The 14,297-nt window shown below is 38.3% G+C and overlaps 1 protein-coding gene across 3 annotated transcripts in view; it reads left to right on the top strand.

Moving 5' to 3' along the window:
- spns2 (SPNS lysolipid transporter 2, sphingosine-1-phosphate) overlaps positions 1-14,297 on the top strand; it is a 104,801-nt gene that overhangs the window by 46,478 nt on the left and 44,026 nt on the right. For 2 of the 3 annotated variants that reach the window (XM_042499776.2, XM_042499777.2), the window contains one exon: positions 12,830-12,966. In XM_042499776.2, coding sequence (XP_042355710.1) covers positions 12,830-12,966 — 137 coding nt within the window. Of the gene's footprint in view, positions 1-9,749; positions 9,887-12,829; positions 12,967-14,297 lie in introns of those variants that run through there. The other variant, XM_088088932.1, reaches the window with a different exon arrangement.

Below are 14,297 nucleotides of genomic sequence, written 5' to 3'. Positions count from 1 at the left end.
TCTGTTGTTGTACATTCTGTTTGCTGTTTTCAGTCAGTAGCAATATAATTTCAATAAAATAATTGTAACATCTAACCCCAACCTTTGTAGTAATGAATATTGATTTTCTCTCATTCTTTTCCATCTGAATATCATAGCAAGCAGGAGAGAAGAATAAAATGCTCTGCTCCATATGGATCCTTTTATGAGACCCAGAACTCCAGTAAACAGCATTAGATTTAATGCTGTGTTAAACAGAATACACCAGAGACGGTGCAACCCTCCAGGCTGCAATCTCTTAAACAAATAAATGCTAGTAAGTGTGCACAGCAGTAAATGTAAGGCCTTTGAACCCCTAGTCTGTATTTTTTGTATACATTTTTTTTATGAACACATCCTACGAGAATCTTCATGCATAGAAACCTTGCATATTGAGTTTGATGCATTTTATTCCTTTATTCGTTGCAGAAAATCACAATATGTGACAAAATGAAAAGACACATATGTTCCCTTGCTTCTCTCTACTGGAGATGCCTCCCCAGCTATTGCAGATCTCTGCCCACGTCTTGTATTTGGCACTGTGGTTAGCTTAGTATGAATGATACTGTGTGACTGTCAAATTGCACTCAGCTACAAGTGTCATCATTTCCCGTTTTTGTGTTGATGCTAGATAGGTTAAGGCTACTTTCTCTTTCTTGTGGACCGACATTGTATCCATATATTTCCACTTCTTTTGCATCATGGTTTCCTTATTTTGCCATTTTCCTATCTCTTGTTACAGAGGTATGTGTCTCGCAGGTTGTGATGCATTTTGCATTTTCTTCTCCGTTTATTGGTCTATCAACTTTTTTGACAGATGCAACAAAAAAAAAAACGCAGAAAATTAAACTTATAAAAAACTTTGATGATGGACAAAGGTTTTGAAGTCAGTGCATAAACTTGATTGGTGCGACGTGAATGTTGGAAAAAAAATACAAAGTTGTTGTGCAGAGACCTTAATCATGCCATTTCAGCCTCTGTATTCCTGGAATTGCACATTTGCATTATCCTGGTTATCAAATTTAATGCCAACCTGAACCTAAATAGAATACTCAATGATCTTGCAAAGACAAAGCTTGCACCAAAGATTTAAAAATCATGCACGCAAAAAAGTTTTCATTCAGGGAGTTTAGGGACTTTAAACTGGTACACACTGTCTCTTCCTTCTTGGAAACAAAGAGGATTCCTCTAGCTGTAAATCAGAAATTCACAAGGCGTTGCTTCACATGTCCCAGTGGAAAACTTTAGGTGCTCTTCCGTGTGCTTCTTCACGATCAGCTGAAGAATCAGGACAGACAGCAGGCTTTAACACCACAAGTGCCAAAAAAAGTTTCTAGTTTGTATTAGCACTTTTATTATGAAAGGTTCACCCTGTTAAGAAGCAGAGTCTTGTTTTGCCACAGATTCAGTGGGCGGTGTTGTCAAAGATGTATCAGCCAGCAGCTCATGCCAAATACACAGTAGTGGCAGTCCAATATCACAGACAGATTCATTCATTTGGTGTCTTTTGATGTCTGTAACCCCTGCATCTCTGCCATCTGCTGCAGAGTGGGACTTTTATGTAATAGACTATGTGGTTTTATGTTCCTTTAATGTGAAGGGTTATGTGGCTGGAATGCTTGACATTCTGTGTGTGATGAGATCCTTGACAGCGGTGTATAGGGTTGGGTTACTTGTTGTATTTCCAAAACATTGCCAGTGGCTTTTACACAGTGTGTGAGCTGGTAACCTTAAGCATAATGACAAGGGTGGTTCTCACATTGTATTTTTTTACAGCTTTCACTTTATCCACCAATTACTCATCCTGTGGGTGAAAACAGAAATAATCGCTTACTTCCCATTTATTCTTAAAGTTTTAACTGCAGTTTTATTACTCTTAGTTAGTACTGACCTACTTTGTATACCTTTCCTTTTCTATTCTTTTGTTCTTTGTTCTTTTTCTAAGTCCTGTGCCCTACAAAATTGGCAATAAAGTTCACTTTAACTTTAAACTGACTTAAATGACAGATTTATTTTGTCATTGTATCACCAACAGAAAAATCTCACATAGTTTTTGACTGAATTGTTCTCCCCTTCAGTGCGTTCAACTATTTATTTTTCAAGCTATTTGAGTAACTTCTGCAATTGACTCTTTTGTTGTGAATCAATATCATCATGCGAAGCGATATAAATTGATTATTTAATCAGAATGATAACAGAGATGATATTGGCCTAGACATTCTCCTGAGTGAGCCAAAACAAGAAGTTACAAAACTGTTTTCACTGACTAACAGACATCACTCATCCACAGTAAAGCCTCCAGTTGCAGAAAGCAGATAACCTTGTAATGACAAAAAGGGCAGAGGCACAAAAGACACTGAAGAGGGAAGTTGTATTTATGGAAGCGGCATGTCTGAGCGCTGACACCTAGACACACACCTTGTCCACAGTGAACAAGTCAAAGTGGCACTTGACAGTGCTGTAAATGGCACCGAAAAACAACGCCTAGCCTGCAGACATGTACAGACCTGCAGATATGATCTGCTTCTCCTATTCCTCTAATTCTGTCTCTGGCAGCTGAGGGACATTTGAATTCCTCGAACTGCTGTCCCTCTGTTAGACTGTCTGTCCTGACTGTCAGGTTTCACAGCTTGCATGGATGACTTCAGCTACAGTAGGAAATACCCATATTGCAAAAAAAGATGACAGGAGAGCAAGAATTAAGGGACTCCAAATTGATGACATCTGGCTTTAAGAAGGTAGAGATCCATGGGGATCAACTTGGTCCTGGAGCCAGCCTCAAGTGGCCATTAGACAAACCGCAGTTTCTGGCACTTACAAATTGGCAGCCTGTTGTCATTCTGAAATTGTCAATCACACTGACATAGACTTTCATGTGGGAGCCGGTGTTCACTTCCTGTATGAATGTGGAGCCAAACCATGATGTTTTTTTTCTAAACCTAACCACACATGCCTTTGTTTTCTAATTCTAACCATGTGCATTTGTTGACATTGTGGCGTTGTTTGCGGTATCACAGAACGTCAGTGGCAGACATAGGAAGATATATATATATATATATTGACATATATATAATTATGGATTTATGGATGGAAACATACATAATTATTGCTTTGCATTTCATGCAGGTAACAAATACTCTCGAATGTTACCATTTTACCTCTGATGAACATCCTGAGGTTTTTCATTTCCATTTGTCCCTGAAATCCTCTATTTTGCATTTTGCCACTGCAGCATGAAGTAGCTCTGGGCTGCCTGATTGCTGTATTATATATGAAAGGATTTTATTTTCAAGCTGGAGCACTTGAATGTGTGACAAATTATATTTACTTCAAAAGTCTAATCTCAGAGGTAGCAGCTTCAAGGGGGCAGCAAAAATACTTTCTGTGTATTTTGGGGGGAATAAGGTGCCTTTCATTTCCACATTTCCAATCACTGTCAGTCACCTTAATGTGAACTATTCCGTACACAAGTGTCTCAATGCCTTTTTGTTTATAAAAAAAAAAGGATGAAATGAGCTGCTGGTATCCCACGGCCGGATGTAGAGCCTCACAGGTGCTCTCTTCAGGGGAAACTAGTGTTTCATAGGGAAATGTATCCATACAGGCTCAGTGAATATCAATCACACACACTCAACATACGTGCGTCTCCTCCTGAGGCTCTATTCACGGTGGCGTTGATTCATAGCGGGTGACTCATCTCAGGAGGTATTGTTCTGCTGGCCAATCAAAGGGAGATCTGGACGTCCGGTGTTTCTTGTCTCCCTCTGTGTGTGTATGGCAGGAGGAAAGTGTGTGTGTGTGTTAGGGGGGTTTGCTAGTGGGGGTGCTGCTTTGTATTCGGTTTTTGAGTTACGTTCAGTGTCATTACTCGCTCCGTAAAGGCTCCACTGCACCATATTTTGGGTAATTTATGTCTGTGTGCAATTTATTTTACTGTAAAATCTCTCATAAAGAGAAAATAAAAAAATCTAACGTCAGATCTAACTGAACCATGAAGAAGCATAATTAGACCAATTTAAATTCACTTTTAGAGTATAATGCTTCAGTGATAAAAGGCTTTGCTACCAATTCACTATGAGACTGATGATAAAAGATAATAAAGGATGATTCATGATTCAGTCAATACTCATTGACTCATTCACTGTACTGTACTGATCATTACTTCAAAGTACCGGTGAGAATCTCATCTGTATTTTGGCCCCTATACTGTTCATCTCATTAGCCCATTTTATACAGAGATTCCATAGTAGGGCTACAACAGTCACCTTATTATGTATTCTTTGTTTTTTTACATAGCAGCATAATGCTCCAGTCAGTGTTCCATAATAATAATAATAATAATAATAATATAGAATGCACAAAAGTGCTTTACATGTGAAAGTGCGAAAACTTTAAATCTAACAATATATAGAAATATATATATTTATGAATATAAAAATGAATAAATACATTAAACGAAAATGAAATCATTATACATCACATGGATAACATAATATGGGAAATAAGTTGAAGACAGGCCAGAGGTGGAAAAACAAATAAAAGAAATATAAATATAAATATAAATATAAATATAAATATAAATATAAATATAAATATAAATATAAATATTTAAAATATTAAACAACAAAAGTCAAAACAGTAAAAACACATAAAAACCATAAAATAAGTTTAAGAAATAACAGCCATAATATGTGATAAAAATAAATAGAAGGTGAAATTAAATCAAAGCAAGATCAATGAAAGAAGCAAAAGAGGCGTAACACATAACACAATGTTGGCCTTTAGTGTGATATACAACTTTTTTTTTTTTTTAAAAATTTGGGGGGCTTTTTTAAATTTAATCTTATGTAGTTTCAATTTGGCTATGTTAAGCATGTCAGGCTACATGTTGGTATGAATGGTTGTTGCTAATCCACGAGTTAAGAGAACGAGTTAACCAGCGGACACATACAGCATGATTCACCTGCATCTAACATCCCACTGACAACACAGTAATGTCAAACCTGACTCCATTGTGTCCACTATACCAGTAATTGTGTCTGTTTTTAGACTTCTCACACAGCCTTTGTCCTCTGCTGGAATGTGCTAAGACTCAGGTAATTGATGTAATTTGCACACTGAGATACTGTGAGAAATATGCTCAGCATCCTGTTTGGAATTTGAACAACATCTGAACTGGTTTGACACTCCCATCTGAAGCACATATCAGACCAAAATCAGAATTCACTGTGGGATTATTCATTGGACTGCTGTTGTGGATTCTGTCAGAAGTACACGGAGAGTTCAAATGACTTTTTTGCTCTGGCTACAAAGAGAATGAAATAGTTCAGAAGGAATCATGATTAATTTATCTTCACTGTGGCGCCTTTAAAATACAGAACCACTTCCACCAGACTGGCCTCAAAGGCGCCCCTGCAGTCAGACGAGGTGACATTAATACATAAACGACCTTAATTGTTCAAACAGCTCAGTAAGGTTACAGCGAATCGTCTCCATTTTCACCACATGGCTTTTTGCAGCATTGTAATGACAATACATAAAAATTAAGTCACAAATGCCCTTACTTTAAATTAACCGCACAACTTGTTTTCTTAACTTGTGCCACCGGTGTGGAATTGACAATTACTCACAGCCTGAGAGGAGCCGGTTATGAGATAAACAATGGTTTAAAGAAGAAAAGGAATTCGTGTTTGTTGAGCTAATAGCTGGAAACGTGTTATATAAGCTGAATAATAAAGGCATGATGCCGGGCAGAGCTGAGACTGTAGGGTTTGTTTAAGTTGTTTTCTCGTCTACGGTTGAGTCACGTCCCTCAGACAGATCACTGATGGCGATCACAGTAACAACAGTGAAAACTTTAATTATCAGAATTAAAAGTAATTACCTCAGGAGTATCCTGCCTGATTAAAAAAAGGTTTGATTTATCTGCAATAAATAATAATAATTCATAAAGGAATCTCATCTGATCCATCAAATGTCACACCCCCAATGAATAGAGTTTTGAGTAGAATTTTTAACTAAAAGATATCATCATGAAATTTCCCCAGTTGATTACTTACATTAACATTTGTACTTTTAATATCACAAGATTTCTGAACTTTTATGTTTAAATATCCAAATAAGGCATTATGTTATTAAATATGCATGGAATTACACATTTCCGTAAGAAAAATATTGTCAACAGCCCAAAAAAAAATCAAATGTTGCCCTTGTTTTAGGTTTAAAATGCTCTTTGAATCAGGATATGAAAAATCACACCTATAAAACCATTCAAAAAATAGATAAAAATAAAACTGGGAAGGTAGGTGTATTTAGGTGCAGAATTTTGGCCCAGAGAATGAAAATAAACTATTTTGAGAAATAAGCCTTTAAAAGTCTGAATTAAAAATATTTTTCGACAAAAAATAAGACTATTGTATAATATATAATATAATAAATATAATATAATATAATATAATATAATATAATATAATATAATAGATGTCACCATGAAACTTCCCCTTTTAATTACTTTCATAAAGACAATAGTTTTTATTATTCCAAATTTTCTGATTATGTATCCCTTGATTTCAGTACATTTCCAGAACAAAAATACTGTCAAAGCTTCCCCAGTTGATTACTTACATTCATATTATTTTTTGTATTACAAGTTTTCTGTAATTGCATGTTTAGATATATAAACTATGTGTTATCCAATTAAATATACACTTTTTGCATACATGTTTAGAGCACAAATTTGAACTAAAATTAACCCTAATGTGTATTTCAGACATTTTCTTTCCACAAGTCTGAAAAAATCATCTCAGGTTTTACCATTCTTAGATGCAAATCATTTTGAGTGCAGTAATAAAAACACATTCTGACGCTACGGTCTAAAAAAATAGTCAAAGCTGTCCATTGTTTTATCAAAGAGTTTATGAAGACTTTTCCTCCCCTTTGGCCTGCGGTGTAAACATCCACAGAGTGCGTCTGTTGCTGTCTGTTTGGGCTTTCCTGCTGCATATTTGTTACATATGCACTTCATTTATGAGAGATTGCCATCTGTGGCGAATAGCCAGGGCTTATCTCAGATGGCATGGTGGAGATCACACAGACATGAGGACTTGTGGTGTTCCTCCAAATAAACAAGACCAAACAAAGAGACAATGGTGGTCAGCGCAGGAATGTGACTTGTGAGGATGTGCAGCATTTTAAGCATGTTTCATATTGAGGAGCAGTTTACTGTATGTCAATAGAGCTGTTCTATTCATTACGTTTCTAACGAACTACCTTTTCAACAGACCCTAGACATTTCCTCCTCAGAATGAGTTGCGAATAAAGCTTTTTCAATCAGTTCCCTGAGTGTTTTGGGTGTGACCTGACATCTGTGAGGACTTATTGTTAGTCATGGTTTGTGTGTCCTCCCTACAGAGTCTTGGAATAGATTGAACACACATAGTTTCTCTTCACTGAGTCAATTCTTTCTAATGATGCCATCATGCTGTATTCCAGCCCAGAAGAAAGTGTTGGCATTGTGTGTTTCTGCAAGTCATGGATATGTTGCATATGTACGTTTCATACGCATCGTATCAACGTTTCTGAAGTGACTTTGTCATCAGTAGGTGAAGGGGATGGTGAAGCTGCAGACCACTGTTTGAGACCAACAAACAAAAAAACAAAAACAGCTTTTTTGTCACGAGTCACTGAGGAATTTCTAGAAGCTTTTCAGCCACCAAAAGAGTTTCTTGTGACCTGTCACTACATTTACGGCACTTTTTAGTCACCGGATGTGGGTGTTATTCGTGAGCCTTTCACTGCATTTCGAGCAGCTTTTCAACCACCAAGTATTGACGTATTTTGGACCCCCAAATATGGGTGTTTTTGGCAACCTGTTGCTGCAATGCCAGCAGCTTTTAGCCACCAAATGTGGTTGTTTTTAGTGACTTGTTTCAGCTACCAAATATGAGTGTTTTTTTTTTTGTTTTGTTTTTTTACCAAACTGTGGATGCATTTTTAGCCAACAAATTTTGTGATTGCTGTGGAATTGCTGTGTTTCCAGTGGGAACAGGGTCATGAAAAATGTTTTTGTTGTTGTTTTAATTGATTGTTCCACCAAAACCGTATCTTTGTAGCCAAACAAACTTTTCTTAACCACACCGCAGTATCCATTACATAATAAAAGTACAAATGTAACATTTTTATGTAGAAAGATACAATGGCAACATGTATTCTGGTGCTTGGGTTGTGCGTTCATAACATCCAGTAAACACACAATGCCTTTTCAAACTTCTTCAATAAATCCCATAAATAACATGATACAGTCTCATGTCCAAATATTCTGAACATTACATGCCAGAGCCCTCAAAATGATCTGCACTCACAGGAGGAAATCATTGTGTCTTAGCATGACAGATCTCTTCACTTGAGCCTTTGAAAGTCTGCAGTTTTCAGAGAAGACTGACAGGAGAACAGTGGGGTCGTTTTAGAGGCAGTGTTTGTAGTGACAGGGCATTTCCTGGGAGCAGATGAGCCCAAATAAAGGTTGCATGTGGCAGCACGTGTGTATAATCTGCTAATATATATCGTCTAACGTTAGATTAATTACATCAAAATGACACCATTTCTTTTGATTTGACTTAAATGAGAAGGAGCAGGTATCTCCTTTGTGACTCTATATAATACTGTATTGCTAGTTACAACAGCAGGTTTTATTGTGAGTTTGCAGGACTTTTATATTATGTATGATTGTCATTCTACACAGATCTACTTCAGATATTTTATTCTCTTGTGCATCTATAATTTAGGTCAAAGAGTACCTCTCTCGATCCAAATCTGTGGAGCACCGCAGGAGGTCAGTTCCGACTCTGATGAAAGGAATTTGATTAGAAAGAAATTGCAGCAGCCTGATTCTGTGGAAGGGTGTACCTGCTTCCCTTCAAATAAACAACCTGACAGCATTTCTCCATGGCTCTTGTCAAATTTGTTTGTGGCAGCAACACATCTTATCATTATTCTGTCAGTTCAAAGCAGCATCTTGGCAAAATGTTTACCTGACACTTGTGCCCTGTTGGGTCGCTCAGTCGACATCACACCTGCATGTTTTAACTAAAGTAAAACTAAAAAATGCTTTTTATAGACATTTGTTTTTGCCAAGTTCTGTTTTTACCAAGGAGACTAAGGAGTGTTATCTCTTTCTCCTTAGTTTTGCTTACTGAGGCTCACACTAATCACACAGGATATTAAAGCAATATAAACAGGAGGCTCCCTTCTCTTGCACAGAAAGCAGCAAGGTTAAATACACAGCAAGGTTATTGCTAAATAAGTGCATGCACACTATCAAGACCTGACTCCGTTCCCATGTGCTGACACTGCAAAGAGGTGATAATGAGCCTTAAGAAAATGCAAACAAATCACAAAATTACATGAAAAAGGGCACAGAAAAGGAGATGGTGATGTGTGGCCCTGCTAATGACTTCAAATAGGCCAGATAATGACATAAAGATATGTATTTTTGACAAGCTGCGAAACAGCGTGAGTAATGATTCCTGGCTTTTAGGACCCACGAACCAGCTGGTGGTGGGTGATAGTGGACCGCTCCCCCATCTTATCTCCAGTTCGCACTGCAGAACACCCTTCTCTGTGCGTGTGTGTACGTGCGTGCGTGCGTGTGTGTGTGTTCCCATGGTTTCCCCAGTCATACTGTGGCTGCAGGGTTAGCCGCTAAAGCTCTTTAGAGGGCCGGACCTGCACTGAGCAGTCATCAGTGTCATTTAGCATTACACAACAGACCTGCAGCACTTAGCTACATAAATGCTCACGATGGAGGCTGCAGAAAAAGAGAGAGAGGAGTTGGAGGAGGTAAACAAACGCAGGCAAGAACTATACTGAGGTAGGAGAGACTCATTACTGTAATGAGCAGATAATGTCATTCCAGCACCTGTGAAAACCCAAACTGTAATTGATTCATTTATTAATAATAATTCAAATTAGATTTGAATTAGATTTTAGATTACATTTCGCTCTCTGAAATGAGATTTTTTTTTGGTTTCTCAAAATGACACAGTGAAGTCGTGCTGGGGATAAATGTATTTCACCAGTATGGCTGTTTCACGTATAAAAAAATCATTTATATTGTATTACTTCTAATATTTTATAATACCATAGATATTTTGAAATACACATAAATAAATATACAACTACATGATAAACTAACTAACTAACTAACTTTCCATATATCATTGTGTGATTAATTTACATCTTAACCCATTCAGATCCCTCGTCCATTCCAATGGACATAACCTTTCTAGGATGTCTAGATCTATAATTCTCGTCATCTGACTTCACCCAAATGCAAAAACTTATTTGACTGGATGTCTGTAAGCCAATCACAGTGTTCAACATCATCCAGAGTAGACAGCAGTAGAGCCATGTCCCCTTTTTCCAATAAGTATGGCCGTCCATTGAAATGGACAGAGTATCTAAGTGTCACTGGGAAATGAATGGGGAAATGGTGTTCTGATTTGATTATCTAATGATACAATCTTCTTACAGTGCATCTTATTGGTTATCTTCACAGAATATTAATTTCTGGAGCTCAGATAATTAATTGGCCAATTGATCACATGCAATGATCTGATAAATGTGCATCACTGACTTACACCTGCAACAAATGTTTGCTATACCACTATTTTAAGTCTTCCTGCAAAATATAGTTACAAAAGGACATCTTTTTCTTTTTTTTCATGCCATCATATCACACATGTTCAAAACTACAGTTATGCCATAATCTGATTATTGTCCCTTATTCTGTTGGTTGGCCTCAGCAGCTGTCTTATATAACTCCCCCCTCCTCTCTTCTCTCTCTCATCTCCTCTCCTCCCCTCCTCTTCTGTATGTTTATGCTGATGATGTGTCAAAACACTCCCGCCTGCCTCCCCAGCTCCCCTCACTGCTGCTGCTGCTGCTGTCAAGAGTAACATCTCTGCCCTTTCCCCTCTGCAAAGACGCAAAACTCCCTTTGAGAGCATTAAAAATTCAGGTCTGTTTGGGTCCTCATAAATATTGACTAAAAGCCTAAAGGAGAATGAGGAGTAGCTGTCCAGTCAGCAGTGGGGCAATTAGGGGAACACACTTTAAAGCACTTGTGTTCCTTTCTCTGGGACATAAGTTTGGTTGTAGAAATTAAGATGTAGGAATTATTTACGGCAAACATGGTCCTCTGGTGCTGGTGTGAGATGCTAGTAATCTCCCCGCATCTTGTCAGTTTAATTGTAACTCCAGCAGTGACATGTTTGCCTTGTCTTTTCTTTTTAATCCCAACAAATTGACAACATAAAATCTCAATCTTGCCCACTTTTCTCTCACTTTGTCTTTTTTAAGAGCTTCTGTATTTGGCCACTTTCCAAACTGGAGCTTTACCGACAGTTATCGTACTACATTTGTCCAACTCTCCCCCTCGCTTTTCACAAATTGAATCCTTTACGACCCACATCGCCTTTTTCTGTGACATTTCCCAGTGCTTTATCATCTCTATTTAATATTCCTTTGCCAGGTTTCTTGTTGTAAGTGTAGGTGAAGTATAATGGAACCCTAATTGGTTTGAGTTGAACAGAGGTGTCCTCTGGCAGTCCTTCACTGTGTCTCTGGCTGCCTGGTATCACACAGTCAATCTGGACAGGCATTGGCTTAATAATAAGTGGACCTGAAAGCTGAAATACTTTGTCTCAGTTCCAATTATTTTGATGGCAAAGTGCAAACGAGAAACACAATATACTGTAAATCCATGCAATACCAGGACTGAAAAACATATGCTTACATTGGGGTAGCGATTAGGACCTGACAATGTGGATAAACATGTTCATACTGGTTGATATAGATAAGAACCAAAATAGTAGAATCATTATTTATTTCAAGTGGAAAGGCTGAATTTTGCTTCAGAGTGAAAGTTAAAGGAGTCATATTAGTAATTTTGGTCTCATCTTTGGGGTAATTACTGGCGTATTTTATGTCTTAGAACAAAACATGAATGTCTCTTAAGCTTGTGTTAACATGTTCTCATCCCAAATTGCACATGGTGGAATTATGCTACAAAAGCACATGGCAACCAATGCCAGGACGTCAACAAAAGCACATGCTTAGGATTAGGCAGTGAAGGCATGGTTAGTTAGATTTAAACACCAAAAAAGAACAAAAACATCACATTCAGACGGGAAGTGAACTCCGAACTCCTGCATGAAATTCTGGAGTTTGCTGGACGTGATAGGTTCTGTTAAGCTGCATTTATGTTGCCGTGTCAGTTGGAATATGGCAGTCCGGCGTCGTATCATGACACCATGAACGCCTCTTTACGGCTGCGTTCTTAACTGACGCTGCCTGGCGGCGTATCATACAGCCATGGCTGCTATCTTATGCCAAAATCACTGCAAAAGTGGGGGTATATGATGTCTTCAGAATGAGAATGGGACCCTTTCTGTCTGTCTTTCTCTCTTTTATACAAATAATATGAGGTTGAGTTCAGTGATTGATGCAAATAACAGCCAGCACTTTTAATGTCACTTTTACTGTAATTCGTTTTCCAAAATAAAGAGACACATAACATGCATAATAAACACATTTTAAGCTTAATTTTACTGATGTCATATCAATGTTATTATTGAAACATTTCTGTAGATATCGTGATAATAATGTTTTCATTCACTCTTTTGGACACAATAATCGATAATCATGTAGTGACACCCTGATATTGTGCGAGCCCTGGTCTACATCATTCACAGTCATTTTCTGTCGATACATCCGCAGTAACATTTTCTCTTTTCCTTTTCTCCCTTTTCAGTCTTCATCTGCAGCTTCATGGTGGCAGCTCCCATCTTCGGTTACCTGGGCGACCGCTTCAACAGAAAGGTCATCCTGAGCTGTGGCATTTTCTTCTGGTCCATTGTTACTCTGCTGAGCTCCTTCATCAGCAAAGAGGTACGACATCGCTCTGACGGAGCAGCACAAGCACTCCGCCGTTGCTCCATTAAGCTGCCGTCCCTGTGATGCTGCGGCCCACACTGACGAGCTAATTATTCTGTTATGATGTGGATATGCTTGATGTTAAGGCTGGTGAAATAAAATGACACGCTCGTTAAGTCGGACACCCCGCCTTGCCTTTGAAGACATTCTTTATGTCTCTCTCTCTCTCTCACTGGCGACCAGCCAATCAACTAATGAAGGCCCATGCCTCAGACTTGTCTCAATTACAATGCTTTAGAAGATAAGACGTTGTTGTTTCACTGCCCCTTGACAAGTGGATTTAGATTTGATATCTCTAAAAGCCCCCGTGTGCTGGGCGGTGTTGAATGCATTAAACAGTAACAATATTTTTGGGGGTGGTGATGTGGGATAGGGGTGTCCCGCTGAGTACAGTGAAAGGCTCTGCGCATGTGTAGGTGTGCATGGACCCCATTATACATTCCTGATGGACAGCTGTAATAAAAAATCTGGCAATCTGAAGTTGCTCAACTCGCAGGGATATGTGGCATTAAAAGCTGCATTAGTGAGAATTATGCAGCATGTGGCACATCTGCAGAGCGGTATCGTGGAGTCCCACAGTGTCGGCTCTAACAGAGAGTGAGTTGAAGCTCTTCAGCCCAGAGCTGTAGACGGGAGTGACAGCTCAGATATGTCTCAGGAGGAGGGTGTCCTTTGACTTCAATCCCCTATAGACTTGTCTTTTCTGAGACAAGATGGCAGCCGTTTGACTAAGCAGGAAATACATTCATGCTGCTTATGGCTAAACTGAGATTAAAGGCCTCTTCCTCTCTGACAAATGCTACAAAGGTCACTGATTGCTGATGACGAGATGCTGATGCTGAGTGATGAGTGATGCTCAGCACCTGCATATTGGTTTGATTTCTTTCAAAAACATGGGGGGGAAAGGCAATGAGCAACTTGGCTGGAAGTGTCCTGCAAATTACAAGAAATTAGAAGATTTTTTTTTAATGTCCAGAGAACTATTTATAAAGAATTATCATAATTTCATTTTAAAAATTATTTCTACAGAATTACTATAATTTTTTAAGCAGAATTTTTCAGGTAATTTCCTATTTTGTTTGTCTTTACAATTTTCTTTTTTTGCTTTTTTGTTTGGGTGGGGTTTTTTGTATTGCTAATTTTCAGTTACTTTCCTGTACTTTTTACAAATTTCTTGCATTCATGATGCTTATGGCTAAAGGCCTCCTCCTCTACAACAAATGCCACAAAGGTCGCTGATTGCTGATGAGGAGACAGGGAACGATCCTCTGCACCTGCAGCCCTTT

Source organism: Plectropomus leopardus, chromosome 15 (genome assembly GCF_026936395.1).
Source record: "Plectropomus leopardus strain MGB_pleo_1.0 chromosome 15, ASM2693639v1, whole genome shotgun sequence".
In the NCBI taxonomy this organism is placed as follows: domain Eukaryota; kingdom Metazoa; phylum Chordata; class Actinopteri; order Perciformes; family Serranidae; genus Plectropomus; species Plectropomus leopardus.
The sequence above is the reverse complement of the archived record's forward strand: the minus strand, read 5'-3'. Positions and strand labels throughout refer to the sequence as shown.